The sequence below is a fragment of the Eumetopias jubatus genome, unplaced genomic scaffold (assembly GCF_037043125.1).
Source record: "Eumetopias jubatus isolate StellerSeaLion01/CBP00866 unplaced genomic scaffold, mEumJub1_p1.0 scaffold_4, whole genome shotgun sequence".
Classification (NCBI taxonomy): domain Eukaryota; kingdom Metazoa; phylum Chordata; class Mammalia; order Carnivora; family Otariidae; genus Eumetopias; species Eumetopias jubatus.
Window position 1 is genome coordinate 171,612,770 of NW_028274810.1, and position 26,566 is coordinate 171,639,335.

Genomic DNA, 26,566 nt, shown 5'->3' on the forward strand with positions numbered 1-26,566 from the left:
TATATGTAGAATTTAACATTCTCCAAAATAACTCTTTTGTTCTCTTTAGAGAAACTAAAAACCACAATTATCTATCCCATTTACAATTGCATCAAAAAGAATAAAATGCCTATAAAGCAAGTTAACCAAGGAGGTGAAAGATGTATACTGAAAACTATAAGACATTAATGAAAGAATTTGAATAAGACACAAGTAAGTGGAAAGGCATTCCATGTAAATGAATTGGAAGGTTTAATATTGTCAAAATGTCCATACTTCCCAAAGCACTCTACAGATTCAGTGCAATCCCTATCAAAACACCAATGGTATTTTTCACAGAAATAGAACAAAAAAATCCTAAAAATTGTATGAAATGAGACCTGAAAGAGCTAAAGTAATTTTGAGGAATAAGAACAAGGCTGGAGGCATCATACTCTCTGATTTCAAAGTATACCACAAAGCTATCGTAATCAAAACAGCATAGTATTGGCATAAAAACCACATACATCAATGGGACAAAATAGAGCACCCAGAAATAAACCTACACATATATGGTCAATCAATTAAGACAAAGTAACCAAGAATATACAATGGGGAAAGGGCTGTGTCTTCAATAAACAGTGTTGGGAAAATTGGATAGCCACATGCAAAAGAATGAAACTGGACCACTATCTTACACCATACATGAAAATTAACTCTAATTAAAGATGTAAATATAAGAACCTGAAAGCATTAGACTCCTGAAAGGAAACACAGACAGTAAGACTTTTGACATAGGTCTTGGTGATGATTTTTTGAATCTGATCCCAAAAGCAAAAATAAACAAAGGGGGGTTACATCAAATGGAGCTTCTGCATAGTAAAGAAAAGCATCAACAAAAGGAAAAGTCAACCTACCAAATGCGAGAAATATATTTGCAAACCACCTGTCCCATGAGTAGCTAGTATGCAAAACATATAAAGAATTCATACATTTCAATAGCCAAAAACTAACTAAAAAATGGGCAGAAAATCTAGACAGTTTTTCCAAAGAAGATAGACAGATAGCCAACAAGCACATGAAAAGGTGCTCAACATCATTAATCATCAGGGTAATGCAAATCAAAACCAAAATGAAATCTCACCCCCCCTTCTGTTAGAATGACTATCATCAAAAATGTAAGTGTTGGCAAGGATGTGGAAAAAAAGGAAGCCCTTGTGCACTGTTGGTGGGGAGTATAAATTGATACAAGCGCTATGGAAAACAGTATGGAGGTTCTTTTTTAAAAAGTATAGCTACCATATGATCCAACAATTCCACTTCTGGGTGTTTATCAAGAGAAAAAGAAAACACTAACTCAAAAAGATATCTACACCCCATGTTTACTGCAGCATTATTTACAATAGCCAAGATACTGAAACAACCTAGGGACCATCAATGAATGAATGGATAAAGAAATTGTAATACACACACACACACACACACACACACACACACGCAATGGAGTATTATTAAGCCATAAAAAAAAGTAAAGCTTGCCATTTGTGCCGTGAATGAACCCTGAGGGCATTGTATAAAGTGAAATAAGTCAGAGAAAGACAAATACTATGTGATCTCTCTTATATATGAAACCTAAAAAAAAAAAAAAAAAACCTTCGGGAACAGATTGGTGGCTGTCAGAGGCAAGGGATGGGGTCTGGGAGAAATGGGTGACTTGTTTTTTAATTTAAATAAGTTGAGGGGCACCTGGATGGCTCAGTCGGTTAAGTGTCTGCCTTTGGCTCAGGTCATGATCCCAGGGTCCTGGGATCGAGCCCCACGTTGGGCTCCCTGCTCAGCGGGGAGCCTACTTCTCCCTCTCCCGCTTACCCTGACTGTGTTCTCTCTCTTGCTGTCTCTGTCAAATAAATAAAAGCTTTAAAAAAAAGTTGAATTACAAAAACCTAAAATCACCAACTTAGATCTGAATATCAATAAAAATATCCCCTATTAAAACTAGAGTAATGGGGGCGCCTGGGTGGCTCAGTCAGTTAAGTGGCTACCTTCGGCTCAGGTCATGATCGCAGGGTCCTGGGATTGAGCCCTGCATCGGGCTCCCTGCTCAGCGGGGAGCCTGCTTCTACCTCTGCCTCTGCCTGCCACTCCCCCTGCTTGTGCTTTCTCTCTCTCACTCTCTCTCTCTGTGTGTCAAATAAAAATAAATAAAATCTTTAAAAAATAATAAAATAGAGTGAAGCCTTAAAAAAAAAAAAACTAGAGTAACAAAGTAGATCTAAAGAAAGAAGTATGTGGGTGCCTAGGTGGCTCGGTTGGTTAAGCGACTGCTTTCGGCTCAGGTCATGATCCTGGAGTCCCGGGATCGAGTCCCACATCGGGCTCCCTGCTCAGCAAGGAGTCTGCTTCTCCCTCTGACCCTCTTCCCTCTCATGCTCTCTATCTCTCATTCTCTCTCTCTCAAATCAATAAATAAAGTCTTTTAAAAAAATAAAGTATGTAATTCATAAAGATAGAAGTAGAAATTATATATATATATAAACATAACTCATCAAAGAAATGATTTTTAAAAAACAAAATCTTTGGAAAGTCTGATTAAAGAATTTATATTTAAAACCACAAATAACATTAGGACATAGAAAGGGGACAAAGCTACAGATAAATTATAAGACATTGCAATTAAGTTTGCTATAATTTATATAAACAAATGGATGGTTTTCCAGGAAATGTAAATTACCAAAATTAACTCAAAAAGCCTGGAAGAAAACTGAATAGACCACAAAATAATTTAGAAGGTAGATATCTAACCCCCAACTGCAAAAAAAAAAAAAAAAAAAGAGTTGGTCCCACCTTGAATAATTTTATGGATATATTCTACAAAATAATCAGGGACATAGTTTCTGTGTCAATTTGTCAAAGCATATTACAAGGGTGGGAAGTTTCCAGTTTCATGAGGATAGCTTAATGCGGATACCAACATCAAACGGGTAATTCAAAAAGAACATTTTTTTGGTTTATAAAAAGTTTATTTTTTAAAATGTCTCCCTTATGAATATAGGCATAAACTCCAAAATAAGACATTGGCAAATAGAATCCAGCCATTTATTTAAAAAAGTGTTTCAAAAGTAACATGTTAAGTGAGAAATAAAAGCAAATTAGTATTAGAAAATGCTATGAAACCGTCCTGTGTGTAAATGCAAAGGAGTCAGGAATGGGTCACAAAAAATTAACAATGGCCACTAGGGGACAATGGAAGTTTGGTGTGAAAGAGAACTGGAAGGGGAACTTTATTTTGTATCTGCGGTACTATTTTCATTTTTATAAGCATAGGTTTGTAAACTGGTTCTCTAACTTACAAAGAAATTTAGAGTTTAATAATGGAATCAATTGTGAAAGTTCATGCCAAGACCCAGAAGGAAAAATCTGGAGCTTCAGATCTGTGTCTTTCCAAAGGAGTCTGAGGAGTCTCCGGTTACCCATAAAGCACATTCTTCTGTAGGTGTTGCCGTCGAGGCATAGCACTAAATATAGTAGGCATAGCAATAAATATAGTAGGCATCAGCTTTGAGCAGCATAGTCTTAGAACTTTAACACGGGAAGGCAACTGAGTGAGTTTATTGCTCACTCCTTTGATGAGGAAACTGAAGCCCAGACAGATTGTAAAAGGTTAGAGAAGGTGCTCTTTTGCCAAATATTCTTCTCTGGGTGCATATGTTCTCATTATGCATTTAATAATACTTTTTAAATTGATTAAATGTGTTTAATAGGGCCATTCATGTAGTTGCTACTGTACATTAGGATCAGTAATCAACTTGCAACTTGGTGATAGCAACATAACCTTATTTGTCCTATAAGGCAAGGGGACAAAATATATCATGAGTGAATACAAAATTACTGGGCAATTAGTTATCTGGAATATTCTGCATCTATATACCATTTTTAAACTGATTTAAAATGCCTATGTTCTCTATGAAAATTTTATATAGGTTCCCATAGAAATATCTGATTTACAAACACATACACATACGAGCAGCTGGTTGCCCAGTCAGCTCCCTATCCTCAACCCCTGTGCAGATCTTTTTTTTATTATTATTATGTTATGTTAATCACCACACATTACATCATTAGTTTTTGATGTAGTTTTCCATGATTCATTGTTTGTGTATAACACCCAGTGCTCCATTCCATACGTGCCCTCCTTAATACCCATCACCAGCTAACCCATCCCCCACCCCCCTCCCCTCTAGAACCCTCAGTTTGTTTCTCAGAGTCCATAGTCTCTCATGGTTCGTCTCCCCCTCCGATTTCCCCCTATGCAGATCTTTGATTCTCTCAACTTAATCACAAAGGGTAGCCAAGGGGTCTTAAATTGATGTTGCCACCTAGCGGTTGAAAAAAGCCATCAGTTATAAGGAAAGCCTTTCCACTTACCTTTGATAGTTGTACATAGCTGGTTTTTCTCTGAATTCCAGGAGCTACTGTACTTCCTGAAACCTTCCTGTGTGTATTACTGAATTATTGTTCACCCCTTCAAAAAAAGACTAGCTCTCAGATCTAGGGAGAGTGAGCTTTATGTTTGATGGAAGAAATGGGGCCTTTGGGGAGCATTTGGTTTTGCATGCTGAATAGATTACTCTTGTTGGTTTTGGTTACTGGTTAGTCTAAGAAAATTTATGGGTTTACAAAATATAACATTACGTGGGTCTTCCTAAATAACTTTCCTTTTTCTCTGCTCTCTGATAAGTAATCAAACGGTACTAAACACATTTCTCGAGTCACACCTGAGAATTTCTACAAGTTGTGATGAAGTGAACTTCGTGTGATAAAAGTGACAAACCTGGGTTTGAGAAATCACTTTCAGAGGTAAAAATCCTAGGCATGGTCACCTTTTATCCTATATTCACAGAAGAGGAATCAATTGCCAGGTTGAATAATCCATCATTTAAAAAAAAAATCTTCCTATGGCTGTAAAACAGCTACAGATTGCTTTCTTTGCACTCTTGAGGAGCTGTAGGGCCCCAGATGGAGGTGATTTTCAGCAAGCTGTCAAGTGATCCATCCCTCAAAAACAACTATATCACCCAGCGGAGTTGCCTTTCTCTGCCAAGAATTATATTGGGTCAGGTGGGAGAGGCCAGGATATGATGAATCTAGGAAAAATAAAGGACAGAATTGTGTCCCAGAAACAAAAAAGAGAAAAGGTGTAAATTACGTTTAAATTCTAAAGGTCATATTTGGAGTTGTTTCACAATGACTTGATGACTTTTTTCTTTGCCACTACTAAGAAAGTAGATTCTGGAAAAATAGACTTCATGGCATTGATAATGAGGGGTGCTTTTGTGTGATTCTGAGGAAACTAAAGTGACACATTATGAGTGTAGTGCCATACTAAATTATCAACAAACCAAGCGCCTTTTAATGCATAGGCCTAAAGAAGATAGAACAGGATCATTTGAAATAACAAAGCTAAAGTGATTGGAAATGAATACACAGCCCTAACGAATAATTCTCCAACAAATCTGGAAGTCTCCCTTGGGGTTCAGTGACTTTCCTATTAATCTTACCCAGCCTTGGACACTGCTATTCACCAAGTAGTAAAACCATGGGAAAGTGTGCATAGTCCATTCTTACTCCAGTATACCTTTGAGGTTGAAGAGATAAGTTGTGGGTGAACTGCTAGAGTTTTTGTCATGTGCTGTGTGCGTGTGTGTGTGTGTGTGTATGTGTGTGTATGTCTAGTATTACTAATCTACTTTATCTTCACGCATTGTAAAATGTAGAGGGTTATGAAAAATATTCCTGTTGTACTCTATTTAGTACAGGGAACTCTTACATTTCCTCTAGAAACTAATTATTCCCTACATCCAAAACTAATGATGTAATGTATGGTGATTAACATAACATAATAAAATTTTAAAAAAGAAACCAATTATTCTCAATAATATCTTTTATACCAATCCATTAATAAATACTTAATAATTACGCCCTATACAAAGCACATTGAACCATTTGTGATTATTATATACTAGACCTGTGCTTTCCATCCTGTCCCCATCATGACATAACTAAAAATAATAACAGCTGTCTGACAAACCTTGAGGGAAGTTCACCACTATAGAGAACTCTCTGACAGAGAGCACGACTCATCCAGTCTTCTTAAACTGTTCAAGATCTTTACTAAAAGAAACTTTTAGAGTGTTCAAATATAATTTCAGCTGTGGTACAATTTAATGGCAGTAAAAAATTTTAAATTTTTATCACTTAAAAATTTTTATAGCCATTGATATCTTGTGGCACACTTGAAACAGTTGGTGGCCCTCCAGTTTGGCCCCATATGCACTTGGGAAGCTCTGTACTACAGATATAAGATGGCCCATAGAAATGAACTTATCTTTACTGTTTTCAGTGTAGGAAAAATCCAAACCAGAAATTTTCCATAGTGTATATGCTCTTATTGAAAGTCACATTCCTTTTCAGCATTAGGTTTTTAAAAAGAATGTTTTTACTTCTGTCATCAGAAATTTCTTATTTGGCATCTGCTCTGAGCTATTCATGAAAGTCGTTGTCCCTGTTACCATTGTTTCTGTGTTTTTGGCCTTTCCCTGCTTAAGTGTGAATATGTAATCTTTAAAAGCTGATGGAAAAACACCCAATGGTCTTTTTTTTTAATTTATTTTAAAGATTTTATTTATTTGACAGAGAGAGACACAGTGAGAGAGGGAACACAAGCAGGGGGAGTGGGAGAGGGAGAAGCAGGCTTCCCACAGAGCAGGGAGCCCGATGCGGGGCTCGATCCCAGGACCCTGGGATCATGACCTGAGCCAAATGCAGACACGTAACTACTGAGCCACCCAGGAGCACCGGAAAAACCAATAGTCTTAAGGCAGGGGGAAAAAAGACCAATGTGGGGCTCCTGGGTGCCCTAGGTATTGATGGTATTGGTCCAGTCCAGAGTTTGCTGTTTTTCTTCCTAATTGCAAAGTTAGTTTTTTAAAAGGTAAACAGAGCTGGCTAAATCCTTAGTTTTGAAAGGTAAATAACACCATTTCTTTCCTTTCTTATAGTGATAAGGTGATTCGACTTATTCCCAATACAGAAGAAGAAGCAAATGCACTGAAGAAAATCTATCACCAACTTAAGGTAAGAGAGCTTCCACTCACTTATCCCTTACACCTATAATGTGTTTACAGGGCTTTGCTGATGGGAGTTGAATAAGTGGAATTAATTAGCCAAGGGGAAAAATCATGCTAAGAGATAACTTGAAAGAGCTTTTAAAGGATAAGTTAAGGTTATTCAAAATATGATGTGTCTTACCCATTATCTATTTATGAGTTCATTTATTTTCCATCTCCTTAGTAGAATGTAAGCTCCATGAGAGAGCTTTTGTCTACTTTTCTCATTGCTGTGATGTCAGTGTCAGGAATATCCTATAAGTTCAGTAAATATTTTTTGTTGTTTTTAATGAATGAGTGAATTTTGTTTATAATTTTCCAGAGCTTCACTTTTCCTTCTTAAAATTTTCCTGCTGATCATCTATACTTCCATTCTAATTAAATTCAAGCAGAAGAGAATTGAGGAAAATAAAAGAAATTCAAGTTAATTAATTTTGGTATGTTTCAGTGGATCTGATAAGAAAATTCTATTGGCAAAGGTTGAAGGGCTCTGATTATTCAATCTTTGGCGAATTTTGTGGATTTCAAAGATAGAGAATTTCTCATCTCCCTAATACTGAATACAATTGAGTGTTAGCTTTAGCTAGAAAGTTATGATGAGAAGTGTAGTGATGGGCTCTTTTCTAGGCCTATGGAAAACAGAGGTAAGGCCATAAAATATGGGGTGGCTTAGCTTCTTTTTGACGGTTGGCAAAACAGATTACCAAGAAGGCCTCCTTAATCTCCAAAATGGGATAGAAAAACATGTGTCCTCAATGCCTGGAGGACAGTCCTACCTGTAGAAGATGTTAGGGGGATAAGAGAAGAGAGACAGACTCATTGGCTTCTGGAGATATTTGCAATTATCAAATTTTTGGTCCTTTATTTTTGGCTTGATTTTTCTCTTTGACATCTTTCCTTGAAATATTGAATGTACTTACAAATGAAGTATTGAACTTGGTGTTTATTCATTTCCTTTCTTTTTCCTCATTCCTAGCTTTTACACATGCCCTGTCCAATTTAAGCTTGGGTCTCATTACAAGGACTCAAAGTGAAAATGCAGGAGCTCACCCCAAATTGTGATTGTATCCTGTACCAGAGGGACTGCTCACCAGACATTTCCTAAACCTCTTTTCCTTCTCGAAGGAATCTCTGCTTCAGGATACTGACATGAACTTTCCTCTGATAATTAACCTCCTTATAGTCTTTTCGGCAGCAATATCTGAACACTATCTAAACAGCCCTTCAGGGACTCAACATTTGCAAAGAAGCAAAGCAGTTTTCCAGTAGAAGCTCCGATCTCCATTAAAATTGTTTTTTAGATACACCATTGGAAAAAACAAAATAGCTACTTTACACCATGGAGTCCAGTATTTCAGGAAACAAATATGCTTAACCAAGTATTGGGGAAAAAATACTTGTGAAAGAATCTGCCCCCCACCCCCGCACACACCATTTGTAAATACATTTACATGGTAGGTCTTACAAAGTTATAAAAATAAAATAGCATTAAAAAAAAGGAAGAAGAAGATAGGAGGGGAAGAATGAAGGGGAGTAAATCGGAGGGGGAGACGAACCATGAGAGACGATGGACTCTGAAAAACAAACTGAGGGTTCTAGAGGGGAGGGGGGTGGGGGGATGGGTTAGCCTGGTGATGGGCATTAAAGAGGGCACGTTCTGCGTGGAGCACTGGGTGTTATGCACAAACAATGAATCATGGAACACTACATCAAAAACTAATGATGTAATGAATGGTGATTAACATAACAATAAAAAATTTTTTAAAAAAGAATACTGTAAAAATAAAATAGCATAGTTCTATATGGGATAAGCACTCGTCATTATCAAAAGTAATAAAATTTCATCAGTGAGGACTGGGAGGGTTACTTAAAAACTCTTCTAAATCGTAGGTGGAACAAAACGATGTTGAGCACAGAAAGGACTGTGGACACTGATGAGAACACATATTGTGCCCTTTTCTGTACACACTTCTGTATACACTTAAAAAAAACTGCATCTTTTCATTTAGTCCTTGAGGAAAGGTAGTAATCTGGGCGAGGAAATGGTTTGGATGTGAAGGAGCATAGAGGACAAGTAAGAGAAGGGAGGGAAAGGGGGCTGGTGAGGAAGAGGGGAGCAGAGTGAAGGGAAGCAAGGGATTTAATATCAGAATGTTGACGATGCTCTAGTGGTCCCACACCAGAGAGAATTACATCCAGCCCCTCTGAGTCACTGCACCAGTCATAGTCTGAGTTCTTCCTATAAATTGTCTCCTTTTAACAACTCTATGAGGTGGGTACAGTTATCGCTATTTTACAGCGGAAGAAATTAGGAGAGGCAGAGGTCAAGTAACTTGCCCTGGGTCACGGTGTGGCATTGGAGCACACATCCAGACAGCTCCAAATCCTCTAGAAGCTACGTGAGGCCTGCCTCCTGCCTCTAGTCTGTTTACTCTGATCATTTTCCCAATGGAGAGGAATAAGGCCAAGCTTGCTGGGCAGTGGAGCCTAGACTCAATGTGTACATTGTCATGTTCTCATTTACTTTATTCCTTGAGTCCAAAATACCACCCCCAGGCTCAGAGATTTGCAGGACTCACAATTCAGCCAATTATCCTACTCACAGCTATGATTTATTTAGCAAGCAGATACAAAGCAAAACCAGCAACGAGAAAAAGCACATAGCATGAAGTCCAGAAGAAACCAGGCACAGGCTTCCAAGAAGTATTTCCCTGTGAAATTACACAGGATGTTCTTAATTCCCCCAACAAGGAGTTGTGATAACATATGTAAAATATTGTCTACCAGGGAAGCTCATTATAGACTGAGTGCCCAGGGTTTTTATTGGGGCCTAGTCATGTAGGCCCTCTCTGCCAAATACATACCAAAATTCCAGATTCTTCAAGGGAAAGCAGGTGTTCAGCATGAACTATATTGTTTGCACAGTTTAGGTGTACAGTGAACCACTCTTCTCGGTTAGATTTCAGGAGGGATCCTACCACCCTGTTTCCAGATGCCAGCTAATGGCCACACTTGCAAGTAGGCCTTTCTAAGAACAGGAGTTACAGGCCTGCTGTGCTGATTTTCCTGCACATTTCTTCATTTCTTTTTACCAAAGAAATAGTTTTATTGGGTTGAAATTTGAAGCACTGAGCTTAAATACATTTCTGTCTAAAAGCATCATGTTAATTGGATGTCATTTTAAATTCAAATGATTTCATTGAGTGATCCACTTGTACCACTGAAAGCAGGAATTCTGGCCAGGCAGAGAAAGCAGCCTACAGAGAAGAAAGATGACTGTCTGTCATCTAATGCCTGTCGAGCTGATGGGATAGAATTGGCACTGTTGTTAACAGCTCCTTTGCACACCTCATGCACTGCCTCCAAGGTGAAGGGAGCTTTTAGTTGCTTCCTTTCCCTCATGCATAGTGTGGTAGGCAGAATTCTAAGATGGCGCCAAAATTTCTGCCCCCTGGTGTCTACACCCTGCATAATCTCGCCTCTGATTCTGGCCAGGGCCTGTGAATATGATGAGATAGTCATTTCCTTGATAGATTACATTATGTGGCAGAATGGAGATGACCTGGGGTGGGCCTCACCTGATCAGATGAGCCATTTAAAAGCAGAGTGATTCTGGGGTGCCTGGGTGGCTCAGTCAGTCAAGTGTCTGACTGTTGATTTTGGCTCAGGTCATGATCTCAGCTTCATGCGATCTAGCCCTGCATTGGGCTCCATGCTCAGCAGGGAGTGTGCTTGGGATTCTCTCTCTCCCTCTGCTCATTGTCTCTCTCTCTCTCTCTGAAATAAATAAATCTTAAAAAAAAAAAAAAAAGCAAAGTATTTCCTCCAGCTGTTGATGGAGAAAGAAGTCAAAGAAGTGCTCCTCCTCCTGGTCTCAAAGAAGAATCAAACTGTCATGTTGTGAGCTGTCCATAGGAGCCATGTGATAAGAAATGCTGCTGGCCTTGAGGAGGTGAGAGCCACCTCCAGCTGATAAGCAGCAAGGATATGGGGATGTCAGTCCCACAACTACAAGGAATTGAATTCTGCCACAACCATCTGAGCTTGGAAGATGACCCTGGGGTCCAAATGAAATCACAGCCCAGCTGGTATCTTGCTTTTAGCCCAGTGAGACCCTGAAGAGAAAATCCAGGCAACTGTATCTGGACTTGTGATCTACAGAACTATGAGATGGCAAATGGCTGCTCAGTTTATGGTAATTTTCTCTGCAGCAATGGAAAAGCAACAGAAATAGAAAAGCAATAGGAAAACCATACACATGGTAAGGTAACAACCCTACATCCTGGCCTTTTGATGGCTCTTATTTTAATAGCATATATGGATGCTTTAAGTTAATTTTTCTGACTTCATTGGCTATAACTAAGGATCTTTGGAAAAGTGAAAGTGAATGGGATTCATGCCTAGGCTATAAATTCACAATGTCTTATCCAAAACATGAACAAATGCAAAATGTCTGTGCAATGTTGAGTGAAATCTGAGAAGGTATGGTCACAGCATAGCTAATTAGATCTAGAACCAATGTTACAAAGCTGGTTACTTTCCTAATTAAATTTTATGGTTTTGCTGAAGAATTAAAACAAGAAAGTTAAACAGAAAACCATGCCTCCAGAGAAATGGATTGAGAAAGCGCCAACCAATTAAATTGTTAATTAAGAGCATAGCCATGATTTAAATAAAGTTATGATGGAAGGGAGACAGTTTGCAGGTAAGTAAAATTAGGGTCTGAACACCCGTTCTGCCTACATTTCTTCACAAATTCTTTGTGCTCTGAAGTAATAGAGATGCTTTATGTAAGATCACAAAATTTCTATGTAGAATTTACAGATTCTGTTAAAAGAAAAATTAATGATGCTTCTGTTTCCAGTTTTCTCATTCAGAGAGCTTTCAGATTAAAAACTGTCCTGTATCCAAAAGTCTGACATTTTTTCAAACTAAAACATAGCCCACAAATTAGTGGTTTGTCAGGTACCACCGAGTGGGATGTCAAGAACTGTAAAATTCCGTGGGGGAAAAACTGCATCATCCCTTCTCCTTCTCTTGTATGTGAAATTCCCAGATGCCTTTCCCTGGTGTGACTCTCCTTCCTCAGCACCGTGCTGAAGTTGACTGTTCTCTAATCCTTCTTGGTACTCTCCCAGGTCATACACTTGGATCTATAGGAACTTTGGAATACTTGTGGTCCCTGCACCTTTAAAAGGTCTAACATCTACCTGGACAGTTTATTGATTGGGAAACTTGTGAGGAAGAAGATGGGTGATAGAATTCACGCTGTTGGAGTCATTTGTTCCCATTTTCATTAGGAACTGATGGTGCCATTATAGGCATATTTCTTAATCATGGCTAGGGTAGGCAGAATTCGAAGATGGTCCTCAAGATTCTTGGGCCTGGTATATACACATCTTCTCCCAGGTATTCCATCAAACACTAATCTAGGTACTGCTGTAAAAGGATTTTGCAGATGTAATTAGGGCCCCAAATCATTTGACATTTTAACAGGGAGATTATCCAAGTGGGCCTTACCTAATCATGGAGAAATAATGTTTTCTCCAGCTGGTTGCAAAAGAGGAAATCAGAGAAATGCACTTGCACTCCTGCTGGCCTGGAGGATATCAAACATCCATGCTAAGAACTGACATGTAGCAAGAAATTGCAGGGGCTCCAGCTGACTAGAGGGAAAGCAGGGACAGACCTCAGTCTATAGTCACAAGGAAACAAATTTCACCAGCACTGGGGAGAATGTAAAAAGATCCTGAGTCCCAGATGAGACCACAGCCTGAGCTGACACCTTGATTTCAGCCTTTGGCACCCTGAACAAAAAACCGAACCACTCCCAGTTGAAATGGTGAAATAATAAAACAGAGTTGCTAAATTTGTTGTAATTAAGCAGTAAAATCTAATACGATGGCCTTAAACAGCCAGTGACTTGGTGAGCTACCTGAACACAGAGGAGCATTATAAATGATATTGAACGATAAAAGTGAAGAAGAAACCAAAATTTAAACCTGTCAATAGGTTTGGGGTAGGAAATAGCATTTCCATCTTTTTTGTTAAAGGCTTTGTAAAGTAATAAAGCAACATTACTTTTGCTTTATCTGGCATGATTTTTGAAAGAGAGGAAACATAACCCAGGGAGATGTCCAAATGCAGTTACGGATTAAATTTCAGGAACATAAATTTCAGATGTGGCATATAGTTTTCTCTGTGTGGCTATTGGTAATTAGTCAACTCAATAACAAAACATTGAGAAACAATACAATATGTGGAAAAAAGCAGGAATACATTAAAAACGTTCTTTCAAAGGTAAAAAAAAAAAAACTGGCATTATTATGATGATTACCTTAGTGATCTTTATTTACTAAACTAGGTAGACATGACCTTGGGCCAATGCCATAGTATTTTTAAGTTGACTATGTTTCCTTTGCTTGTAAGACTTTCCAGTTTCAGTGTTAACCTAGTTTGAGACTAGCTTTTGAACTTTAAAGTAGTCACTCTTTTTTTTTTTAAGGATTTTATTTATTTATTTGACAGAGAGAGACAGAGAGGGAACACAAGCAGGGGAAGTGGGAGAGGGAGAAGCAGGCTTCCCGCCGAGCAGGGAGCCTGATGTGGGGCTCCATCTCAGGACCCTGGGACCATGACCTGAGCCGAAGGCAGATGCTTAACGACTGAGCCACCCAGTCACCCCTAAAGTAGTCACTCTTGATGGATGATACTAACTGCCATAACTAAAGTTCATATAACTGGACAGTTTAAGAAGTCAGGTCCAGCACAGTCCCCCATAGAAGGTGATCTCAGCCAGAATCCTTCATGCATCTGCCATCACCTGTCATTGCTTCACTCATTTCTAGTGTTAGCAGGCTGTGAACTGGGATGACAATTGGACCATGTGTCTCTCATCATCTAGCTGGTTAGCCTGGGTTTGTTGACTCAGAGGTCACAGGGATCCCTAAGCAAACTGACAAAGCTCCTGGAACCAAAGCTTGGAACTCCAGTTACACTTCTGCCACATTCTACCAGCCAAAGGAAGTCACAGGGCCAGCCCAGATTCAAGGGATGGAAAAACAGACTCTGATTCTTGATGAGATGATTGCAAGTTGTGAAAACATGAGAAAAACCTGTGGTCATTTTTGTAATCCACTCCATCCTCCACCCACATATCCATTCTAGTCCGTTGCCAGATCCAGGGTGGAAGACGGAGCCACTCACTTCTCCTCTGCTTTCTCACTGCCACAGTTCTGGCCCTGATCTCCTTCCATTTGAATCACACCGGTTCCCCCAAATTGCTTTTCTGTCACCTCACATATTACTCCTATTTATTCGCCGTATTGTAGCCAAGGTGATCTTTCTGAAAAAATTGACCATGTTACATCTTTCCTTAAAACCTTTTAAGGGTCCCCATTGTCAGCAACAGTAATTCCCAGCCCAGATTGCTCATCAAATCACCTAGGAAGATTATACTTGGCCCCACTGCCAGAGATTGACTAGATCGCTCAGGTGAAGCTTGGTTTTTAGTATATTTTTAAAACCTCGCTAGGTGATTCCATACGTAGCCAGGGAAATAAATCACTGGCCTGAGGTATAGACTTCAAGCTCTTTGCCATGCCCCATAGGGCCCTTCAAAACCACACCCAGCCTGCCTCTCAAACATTTCTCATCCTCCATCACTGTTCTTGGCTCAGTGTTTATTTCCCTAGCCACACTAAACTGATTGTAGTTTCTCTCTTAAGTGCCTTTTCTCAAGCCATTCCTGTTCTCTGGAATGTTCTTCTTAGTCCACTTGGTGAATATCTTTAAAGACTAGGTTAAAGCATCCACTTCTCCTTGAATTCTTTGACGCTAACTGAATTCCACAGACTATTGTATCTTAGCATTTATGTCACTTTATGCTTACAGTATCTTTTCTCCCCCATTTCATCCCCGCTAAAATGAGTGTCTTGCAGATCTGAGACTTAATGGATCTCTGAATTGTGTATGGTGAACAGGGAGGCATTGATGGAAGAGAAGAGTGACTCCAGCTGATGCTAAAAAGAAGTTTATGTGTACAGTCAGGCCTCCAGGAACGTAGCCCAGCTGAGACTTAGACCATTACTCCTTGACCCACCCCTTGGGTTTCCCTTTTTTTTTTTCTGTTCTTTATAGGTCACCCTTTGCATTTATTCTCATGATTTCACCTGGAAAAATAACAAGGTTTGAGCATATGGTTTGTGCTTTATCAAATGTGAATTTCTCACCGTTTCCACTTTGAAGGACATTACCACATGATCAAGGATAGAGAACATTCTTTTTTTCAGGGACAGTGAGGGGCTTCTTGGTGACTAACAGGTTTTCTATCAAGTATACAGACTATACTTTGGTGCCATTTCTTCGACCCATGAACTTAGAACAACCTTTGCGTATTCATCAGCCACAGCCACAAAGACTGCGCTTGATTAAAGGAGTTTCCTGTTTTCTACCATACTTTTTTCTAGCTGCATACATGTGGAATGATTTCTGCTGCCTTACTGGGTTTTAGAGGTCATTGTTTGTGAGAATGAAACCTGGACCACAACCATTTTTAGGGAAATGAGCTCTCCCCTGATGACTGACAGAAGGGCACAAGCATGTAAGTGAGTACCAATGACCTACAGGAATTGACTATCACAATCTGAATGCATTTATTAAATATTTATGTGAGGTCTTATTCAGGTCAAATGTGGAAAGCATGGTGACTAATAGGAGTATGACCTCTGGAGATACACTTCCTGGGTTCATATTCAGATTTTCCATGTACTAGTTGTAGGAATGTCAGCAAATTACCTAATTTAATTTTGCTGTGCCTCCAGTCTCTAATCTGTAAAGTGAGAAATCCAGAAAGAGTTGATCATCCAGTAAATTTTCAATCCAGTAAGGGATACACAATATGTAAACAAATAGCTGCAGAATAGAGAACCCCCAAAAGCATACTACTTATCATTCCTCTTTGGATAGGATCAGTTTCTGACTCCTCTTTGTTTCCCTGGTGCCTGGCAGTAGTAGGCACTCGACAAATCTTGAATGAATGAACAAATGAAATTAATTCATCCATCTACTTGCCTTAAAGTATCAAAACAACTCTAACTCGGATTCTAATCAAGAGCATATATAGGGCTGAATAAATATTCAAAAGATGAAAACAATGAAGATATAAGTAGAAAGAATTACTGTAGAGCAGTGGGTTTAAGGGTTCAAGGAATAGCAAGGGTGTGAGTTAGGGGAAAATTATCTATCTCTTCAATTACTAAAGTTTTATGGAGGAAGTAGGATTTCTGTAAGAGCCTGATAAGTTTCTTGAGAGAACCATCTCTGAGATACACAATCTTGTGTTAGAGCCTCATGTAACTTTTAGATTTTGCCTTGGGGTGTTGACTAATTCAATGAATACAATAATGCTAATTACCAGAAATATTTTAACTTGAAAATCAGAGTTCAGGTGCTCTGCTTAGGAGTCATTTTGTTTTTTTACATAATCAGAAATGTCTCTATCTCTTTAAGCCTCTGATATACTTGATTAACAAATCAATTCCTTTCTTTTAACCTAGAAACAGCTATTAGGGATGCCTATATGGCAATTTTCTGTGCCCTAAAAAAATTCAGAGCAGCTTTTGCATATTCATCAACCACAACCACAAAGACTTTGCTTGATTAAAGAAGTTTCCTGTTTTCTACCATTTTGTTTTTCTAGCTGTATAAAAGTAAAGTGATTAAAATTCCCATGGTCCCACAAATATATTTCTTAGATCTTTTCCTGATAATTGCTTTTGCTTTGAGGCTATCTGATCATGAGTGTTCTTCCATTCTTTCACATTTCAGTTACATTTTGAAAATGTACTATGATCTAAGAATCAGTATCCTGATTTTGAGAAAAGAAAAGGTACAGAGCATGGAACATAATCTAGCAGGGGAAAAAACATGGACCAATATAGGGATTGGTGATCTTTGATAGGTGGACAAATTCGCTGGATGCCAGCAGGCTAGAGCTATCTAGAGGAAACTGCTCATTATTCTTGATTAATAATATGTTTTAACCAACTAAGCATGTTTTACCTTAGTATATTTAAATAATTGACAGCAAACTTTAAAAATTTTTTCCAATATGAAAATTTGAATAATGGAGATGATGCTAAGAGATTGGAGAACTTTTGCAATGAGTACAAAATTTCTATTTTAACAAATCTAAGGTTGACTCTATATATCACAGATCCTATTTATCATATGTATTTTTTTAAACACTGGGGAAAACACTTACAGATTATAAAGAAAACACAGCAGTGATTTTAGAATAACAAAATCTCTTGGGTTGCCTAATTTCTTTCAGGAGTGTAAGAGCTCTTACTGGTCAAGAGATCAATTGATTAAGGTTGGTCAAGATAAATGATATGTACTGAATGTTGAGCTTCACAAAACTCAGGATATTGGCTAGAATAATTTATTCCTTAATAAATTGTACAAATAAGGTACATATCATACAATCACAAATGGATTTAATCTCAAATGAGGAATAGAAGAGACATGAGCAATAAAATTTAATTCTCTCACCAGTAATATTTAGCATCTTTTTCTTCATCAAACCTATGAATAAGGGTCTCTAGAGAATGTCCATTAAGCCAGAAAATGGCATCAATGGATGAGAAGGGAACACTTATTTGAGAGGGTTATAATCAGAATTCTAGGTAATTTCAATAAAACAGAAGGTTCAGAAACACAGAAATTAAAGTTATCTTAAGGACAAATGCAGAATAATGCTTGCCAATTTTTAGACTATTAGTCACACAGAAAGGAAACATCAAAGATTATAGGGAAATGTGATCTTACCATGAATAAACAGTGCAAAATTGCACATCTCTAAACTGTGTACCTATTAGGATGTAAGTATTCTGGGCTTTCAGAGATTCCTGCGGTGACATTTCTATGGTAGACTGTTATACAACAAAATTGCATTGTCTCTTCCTGGGCACTGTATGTCCAACCTCCCCTTCAGTTAAGTATGTCCATACAACTGGGCATATCCATTGAAATATACACAAAAGTGATGTGGGCCCTTTCTGGGCCAAGACTCTATAAAAGGAAATTTTCCCTCCAAACCTTTCTCTTCTGCCTGAATGACAGTAATAATAAGGCCCGAGAGGATGGAGCCATGACATGGAAAATTTCTGGATCCCTGAATCACCACACAGAGAAAAAGTCCACCCTAAAATACCCACCTTTGTTATATGATCAATGAACAATTTTCTCTGGTATTTGAGTTATATTGTATTTGAGCATTGTAGGGGAGAAAAAATAATTTTCTTTCTACCCTTCTGAGTTCTTAGCTGAGACCCTCTGTAATTAAAAAAAAAATTAACACCAGCAAAAAAACAAACAAACAAACAAACAAATAGAAGTTAACAGTATACTTGATTTACTCTCCCCTAAGAGACCCCTAAAGAGGCCCTAAGATTCATTCTTCCCTTTCTCTATTAAGACGTCATTTAAGTCTGAATTGTAAGCTACCCTGAGGTTACCCTCTTTTTCTTGGGTGTTTCTCATGAATGGGCCTTTCAAAGAATAGGTGGGAGGTATGATAGTTTGTGACAGGGTTTATCTGTGTGTGGTACCACCTTCTAGTCTCTCCTGTGATACTGCCCTTGTTGGTGAAACTCCTGGTGAGAGGATTTATGACACATCCTTTTAGAGGACGTGTTTTTCGACTGATAAGGGTAGTAAAGAAAAAGTCACTCTCTTCATTTGCTATTTTAAAGTGCCTACGGCTCAAAATAATCAAGACACCAAAGCAGCATACTTCGAGGTGGCATGTTCTAAATTCCTACAGCCATATTTGGGCTGGCATATGCTGCTACCTTTCAGCATCATCACAACTAATACTGAAGATGGTGTATTAGAGTGCTACCTTAACAAAAACAAAAATATACTAGCTTAGCAGTTGGAAAGTAGGTGGAAGGAACATAAATATCACAATATGGAAAGAAAAGGCCAGTAGTATGCAATAACAAAACATTTGCTAACAGTTGGTAAAATTATCAGCTGTACTTGGAAGACTGTCGACCTCTCAGAGTCGGGGGCCTGGGGCGGCGAAGGAACTGAGAAAAAGAGACGACAGTATAGCGAGGCACAGGGGACCCCGAGCAAACAGCCTGAGGTGCTGAGGTTTATTTTCCATACTCTTATATACCTTCTACAGCAGGGGCGTAGTAAGGCACACTGCTCCATGTATACAGGATTAGTCAAGCACGTAAGAATCTTTAAAACAGAATTTACAGGGCACGGGAACAAAGAGGGGAGTGCACAGTGTGCTGTTTGCAGCTGGCTTCCTATCTACAAGGCATCTTCTGTTGCGTACTTTAGAACTGACCACACATGTCCCAAGGGCATTTCACTCTGAGCCTTTCAGGTTATTTTTAACCCTGCAATCTCGAGTTTTCTCAGAGGTCTCTGAGTTCTGAGCGAACATGCACCAGTGGTCGTTGTGGCGTTCTGTTTCCCACAGAAGACCAAGAAAATGCCTATTTATCCTATAGCTCTGAGGAAAGTCATTGCAAATACCCAGAATATTAGCATGGGTTGGTTCTTCCCATTGCTTATAGAAAGATATTACAAGAAAGAGCTAAGTTCAGTCAAGAAGTGACCAGTTTATAAACAGAAGTAAAAAGAAATTGGGAGTACCAAAAGGCAGGAAAAAATTCAAACCACTTCTAGATCCTAAACACAAGAAAATAAGACCAAAAAAAGTTTTGAAGAGAAGTCCATTAAGATTTCTCAGGTTTACAAGGTAACTTAGATGTAGGGAGTTACTTCTCTACCTTTCCACTCCATCCGCATCCCTAAATCACCACATGTCAGAAAGCCACCCACCAGCAAGAAACAGCTGTCTTAGAAATGAGAAAAAACTATTGAGTTTGAGCCAGGCCACACTCTGTGTTTATTTGTTGCCAAACCATAAGTTCTATGGACCCACTGAATATCACAGTCTAAAAAAGGTAGCATAGCTTGAGAACTTACAAACATGTTCATTCTCTCAACAGATCTTAAATCAATGCTATCTGTTGGGCATTGTGTGAATCACACTCTGGGTGGTGGGATACACCAGTGAATAGAAACAGGACCTTCAGACCAAGGAGCTCAGAGATATTCATTATGTCATCGGGGGGGTGGGGGGGACTACAGACTATTCCAAATTTATCACTTATACATATTTATATAACCAAACTTGTTTATCCACTATTCCCCAGATATGTCCTATGTGTCTCCGTCTCTAAGCCTTGTTTATACAGATGTAGAAATGTATTCCAAAATGTATATTAAGTGACTACCATGTTGTAGGCATTGTTCTGGATGCTGAGGGCTACAGCAATAGATAAAACTCAGTAATCCCTGTCCGTGTGAAACTTATATTCTAATGAAGGGAGATGGGCAAAAAAAAAAAAAAAAAAGTAAAAAGTACAGCCTATCAAATGGTCAAAGTTGTAGAAGAAAAGTAGGGAATTTGAGCAAAGGTTTAAAGGAGGTGAGGGTAAGCTATTAATTCCCTACTTTTGAGAATACTTCACCTGTCAAAAGGGCCAGTCTCAGATGTTAAATCATCAGAAGTTTTTACCAACTGCCATAACTAGATGTGCTTATTCTCCTTTTTGAGCCCTTGAGGAACTTCGTTATTCTCTTGTACAGTCTGTTCTCAGATTCTGGTTTTTTTACTCAAGCACATGTCCTCATTCACTTGTTGAGTTTTAAGGAACCACAAACCAGTGTGATAAGTATAACCCATGTTTAATAAATTGTAGTGACACTCAACTCCACACAACCTCCATCACCACCCAACATTTTGATATCAAAAATTGACATTTTTCTCAACATCCTTTTACTCTTTTCAGCCAAAATTCCACTCACACACCCTTCCACATAGAAATTCTACCTTTCATGCCTCATACATAAAGGATACATTATCTTTGAAGATGTATAGCACATTCTTAATCCAAAAGATGAAAAGTGTTAATGACATCCATAGACTTAACTGAGTCAAGGGTGCAAGATGGTGTAAAAACAAAAAGAGATAGACTTGTGAGACAGACGAGGAAAAGCAAAAGCAAAACCAAACAATTACAGAATTTAGGTTTGGTTTGATCTGGAGTTAGAAGAGCAGCTTTAGAGATAACTTAGCACTTAGTGATTCAAATATGTACCTTGGTTATTCTCAAAAGGAGGGTGGAAGGAAAAACATGATTTGCCTAGGAATCTTTTTCAGGCTACCTCACTGACAATATACCATAACCCCAGGTTAACTTAAAAAGAAACTTAGTAAACACTGACTATGATCTGAATGTTCCCATTACTCTTACTCTTCAAAGAATCTACAATTAAGATTTTTTAACAAAAATCCATGGATGTGCTTTAGTGACTCAGTTTCATTTAATACCCATTTAAAATTTATAGATCCTTCTTTTATTAACATCCTACATTCCTCTTGGAAAACCATAATCCTAAGAGAAGTATAATAAAACACAGAACTCTTCATGACTAAATGTGTTTGTAATTTAATAAGTTAAATGAATTTCTAAATTTTTCTCCTCAAAGAATTTAAGAAGAATCGCTAAAATTAAAACAGTTTGGAACAAATTCTGTACCCATCTCAACTTGGGAGGTAGAGTACATGCGTGTAATTGCAAGCTCAAAATGACCCTCTATACTTGATTTGTAAACACTTCAAAAATGCAAGTCTTGTACAGTTTAGAAGGACAATCCATAGAAACAAAATTATCCTTGGATGTAAAAGCATTTTGAGGATATAATGCACAGAACCCAGATCAAACATCAAAAATAGGAACTTACCTTTTTCCAGTATGGCCACCCAAAAATTAGTTTTGTATCAATTTACTTTCTCATTTGTAATGAGAACATTGGCTTTTTTTTTTTTTTTAAGGAAGATACAGAAAGCACAGGATTATAAAACTCTTATGTAACACTTTCCTATCAAGGGATTCTAAACTCTTTTAAAATGTTAGTTTATTTAATTCTCACAGCTCCCAAGCAGGTAAAGAAATGACATTTTGCAATGGGCTTTATCTCATTTTCTGCTAAGGAATGAGTCACTGTTACTCTTGAAGCTGAAATGGAGCTATAATTTCTTAACTCCTGACCGAGGTGCTGGCCTGACCTCATTCCACTTCTCTCTGAGTTAATCTGTTATGTTCCAATTTTCGTCTTCTGAGGTTTGGCAGTAAACTGTCATCATCCCTACCTTCATGTAGAACTCTATGAGATGAAGAAAATGAAAGAAGCCTTTGACTAGATAGCAACTTTTGTTTCCATTTTAAAGGAAATGACTATTTAGGATGTTGGGTCTCAGTACATCAGGGTTATTCTGCTAATGAGTAATTCCTTTTGTCTTGAAATCTGTAGGGCTCAAATGAACTTATAAAAAGTGGGATGTATTTATTTTTGAATACATAACACAATACATTGATAATGTTCAAAATTCAAAATATTTAGAGGATATATAGCAAAAAAATTCTCCCTCCTATTTCTGTCCTGAAGTCACCATTCCCCCACAGAGGATGCCAGTGCTACCAGATTCTTACAGAAATATTAGATACAAATTCAGGGAGGGAGGAAAGAAGGAAGGAAACACATAAAATATAGATGTATAGAGATAAATCTCTTCTTTTTTCATAAATTATAACAACCTATCCACACTGTTCAACTACTTGCTTTTTTCATTTAAAATATCTTGGCAATTATTCCATAACAAAACACAAAAATTTTGTCATTCTTTTATATAGCTGCATAGTCTTCCATTGCATGGATATACCAGAATTTGCTTAGTCAGTTTTCTGATGATATTAAGATTGCTTCCAATCTCACACTATTACACTGTTGAAGAACTTGATTGAAAAGTCATTTCACATATGGACAAGTAGGATAAGTTCTCAGAATGGAATTCCTGGGTCAAAGGGGATATGTACTTTGATTTACAGATATTTTCCAAATTTCTCTCCAGAGAGTCTACCAATTCTCCTACCAGAAATGTATGAATTTTTCTTTTTCTACATCCTTGCCAACATAGTGTACAATCAAACTATTTAACTCAATGAGACCTAATAATGAATTTTCTGATTTTTGTTGATGTAATCTTATTGGGGGTTTTTTATACATAATTGACCTATAACATTACCTTCCAAATGTGTATGATTCAATATTTGTATATACTACAAAATGATCACAGTAAGTATAGTTAATGTCCATCACCACACATAGTTTTTTTCAGGTAATGAGAACTTTTAAGATCTATCATAACTTTCAAAAATACAGTACAGAATCTGAAAAACATTGGAGCTTCTTATACTGTGATTTAGTCATTTTCAGGAAAATGTGGAAATATAAAGTAAAAAGTATAAAATGGTATTTTAAATATGGTATTTAAAGTATATATCCATAAAGCATTTGATAGAATACAACATTCATTTGTGATAAAAGCCCTCAGCAAAGTAGGTTTAGAGGAAACATACCTAAACGTAATAAAGGCCTTATATGAAAAACCCACAAGGAATATCATACTCAATGGGGAAAAACCCCTAAGGTCAGGAACAAGACAAAGATGTCCACTCTTACTACTGTTATTCAACATAGTACTGGAATTCCTAGCCACAGCAATCAGACAACAAAAAGAAATGAAAGCCCTAGTGCTCGCTGCGCCTTGCCTTCCCTGCTCGTGTGCTCCTTTGGGGACCTCGAAGGATACATTGGCTTCTTTGCTTCAAGAAAACTTGAACTTGGAAACAAAATGGAAGAAAACAAACAGTGCAACAGTATGGATAATTGTGAAGTTCCCAGCAAGAAAGTCATTGAGTTCAAACCACCAGTGTATGAACAGAGATACTACTTTGTTAAAAACTTAGTGAATCGACATGGACTCAGGAAGATTGCAGACTTGGGCTTCGGTGATGCCACACTTTTATGGATGCTGAAATATCACCGCTGTGTTCAGTATCTTGTTGGAGTAGATATTGCTGCCAGACCCTTTGAATGGGGAGGGGGTAGGTTGTCTCCAGGAGTGGGGGGTTACATCATTCCTCGGGAACTAGATTTGACCATAACCTTGTACCGTGGTTCTGCTGTACAAAAAGACTCCCGTTTGTGTGGATTTGACTTGATAATATGTATTGAATTGATAGAACACTTAGATTCTGAAGATCTGGCCAAGTTTCCTGAAGTCGTATTTGGGTACTTTTCTCCGGGTATGGTTGTCATCAGCACACCAAACTCTGAATTCAATCCCCTGTTTCCAGCATCAACCTTTAGAGATCCAGATCACAGATTTGAGTGGAACAGAACACAATTTCAGACGTGGGCTTTCGATGTGGCAAAACTGTACAATTACTCCGTAGAGTTCACTGGTGTGGGGGATCCACCAGCAGGAGCTGAGCATGTTGGATACTGTACCCAGATAGGGGTCTTCCAGAAAAACATAGCAAAGCCGACTGAATCGAGCATTTCAGAGCCAGAGGAACACGTTCCAGAGGAACATGTTTATGAAGTTGTTTACACCACCTCATACCCGAGTTTACAGCAAAGCAAATACTTCCGGCTTACTCTGAGTAGTGAGTCGGTCAAAGCAATCGGCTTAATGAAAAGCAGGTTTCTCCGGGGTCTGAGGAAAAGGGAGGACGATCGAGTGGTACCACTTGGCAGTTGTACCCTACAGTTCGGATTAACAGAAGCTCAAAGGGCCGAAATAGAACAGTCCCCCAAACCTTACAGTGTGGGAGAGAAGTTCTACGTACCCCTGGAAAGACTCATTATTTATCCAAAGGTGAACCACTTGGTGGCGGGTAGTATGGAGAAGCTGAGAACAATACTTGCTGAGGGACTTCGACAGAAGGAGATCAAAGTGTGGTGCAGGTGGAGTTGGTTGATTACCAAACACAAGGCCTCTTTGATGAGTATTTAATCAGCCCTGTGCTGGAGTCATAAGTTTAGGCAACTTGGTTTTGAATTTCTCTAACCTTATTTTTCATATGCTTTTTGCAGGGTGGTGGAGAGGGTTCATAATGCACTTGTTCATGTTTCTGTTAGACCCAGTTGGATGTGACTTTAAACATTCTTAAAGCAAACTGGATTGTCAAATAAAACCTTTTCCCAGGGGGGAAAAAAAAAGAAATGCATCCAAATTGGTAAAGAAGAAAAATTTTCACTATTTGCAGCTGACATACTATATATAGAAATCCAAAAGACTCCACCAAAAAACTACTAGAACTAATCAATGAATTCAATGAAATCACAGGTTACAAAATCAATGTGCAGAATGTTGCGTTTCTGTACATTAATAATGAAGCAGTAGAAAAAGAAATTAAGAAAATAATCCTATTACAACTGCACCAAAAATATAAGATACCTACGAATAAACCTAACCAAAGACATAAAAGACCTGTACCCTGAAAACTATAAAACACTAATGAAAGAACCTGAAGACAACACAAAGAAATGGAAAGACATTCTATCCTCATGGATTGGGAGAACAAATATCGTTAAAACGTCGATACAACTCAAAGCAATCTACACATTTAATGCAATCCCTATCACAATACCAACATCATTTTTCACAGAACTAAAAAAAGCCTAAAATTTACATGGAAACACAAAAGACCCCAAAGAGCCAAAGCAATCTTGAAAAAGCTGAGGGTATCACAATTCAGAATTCAAGTTACATTACAAAGCTGTAGTCATCAAAGCAGTATAGTTCTGGCACAAAAATAGACACATAGATCAATGGAACAGAATAGAACACACAGGAGTAAAGCCACAATTATGTGGTCAATTAATCTTTGACAAAACAGGAAAGAATATCCTATGGGAAAAAGTCTCTTCAACAAATAGTGTTGGGAAAATTGGACAGCTACATGCGAAAGAATGAAACTGGACCATTTTCTCACACCATACAGAAAAATAAACTCAATACTGAAGACCTAAATGTGAGACCTGAAACCATAAAAATCCTAGAAGAGAGCTTAGGCAGTAATGTCTCTAGCAACATTTTTCTAGGTATCTCTCCTGAGACTAGGGAAATCAAAAATAAGCTATTGGGACTACATCAACATAACTTTTGCACAGCAAAGGAAACAATCAAAGCTAAAAGGCAAACTATGGAATGGGGGAAGATATTTGCAAATGACATAGCCAATAAAGCGTTAGTATACAAAATTTATAAATAACTGATACAACTCAACACACACACACACACACACACAAGCAAATCATCCAATTAAAAAATGGAGAGATGAGGGTGCCTGGGTGGCTCAGTCATTAGGCATCTGCCTTTGGCTCAGGTCATGATCCCAGGGTCCTGGGATCGAGCCCCACATCAGGCTCCCTGCTCAGCGGGAAGCCTGCTTCTCCCTCTCCCACCCCCCAACCCTGCACTTGTGTTCCCGCTCTCA

At 38.2% G+C, this 26,566-nt stretch overlaps 1 protein-coding gene and 1 pseudogene across 1 annotated transcript in view; both read left to right on the forward strand.

Moving 5' to 3' along the window:
- Nucleotides 1-26,566, forward strand: part of CPA6 (carboxypeptidase A6) — a 352,266-nt gene that overhangs the window by 153,678 nt on the left and 172,022 nt on the right. Inside the window, exon 2 of the mRNA XM_028112201.1 lies at nt 7,017-7,092. Coding sequence (XP_027968002.1) covers nt 7,017-7,092 — 76 coding nt within the window. The remainder of the gene's footprint in view (nt 1-7,016; nt 7,093-26,566) is intronic.
- LOC114215959 (small RNA 2'-O-methyltransferase pseudogene) lies at nt 23,914-25,103 on the forward strand (annotated as a pseudogene).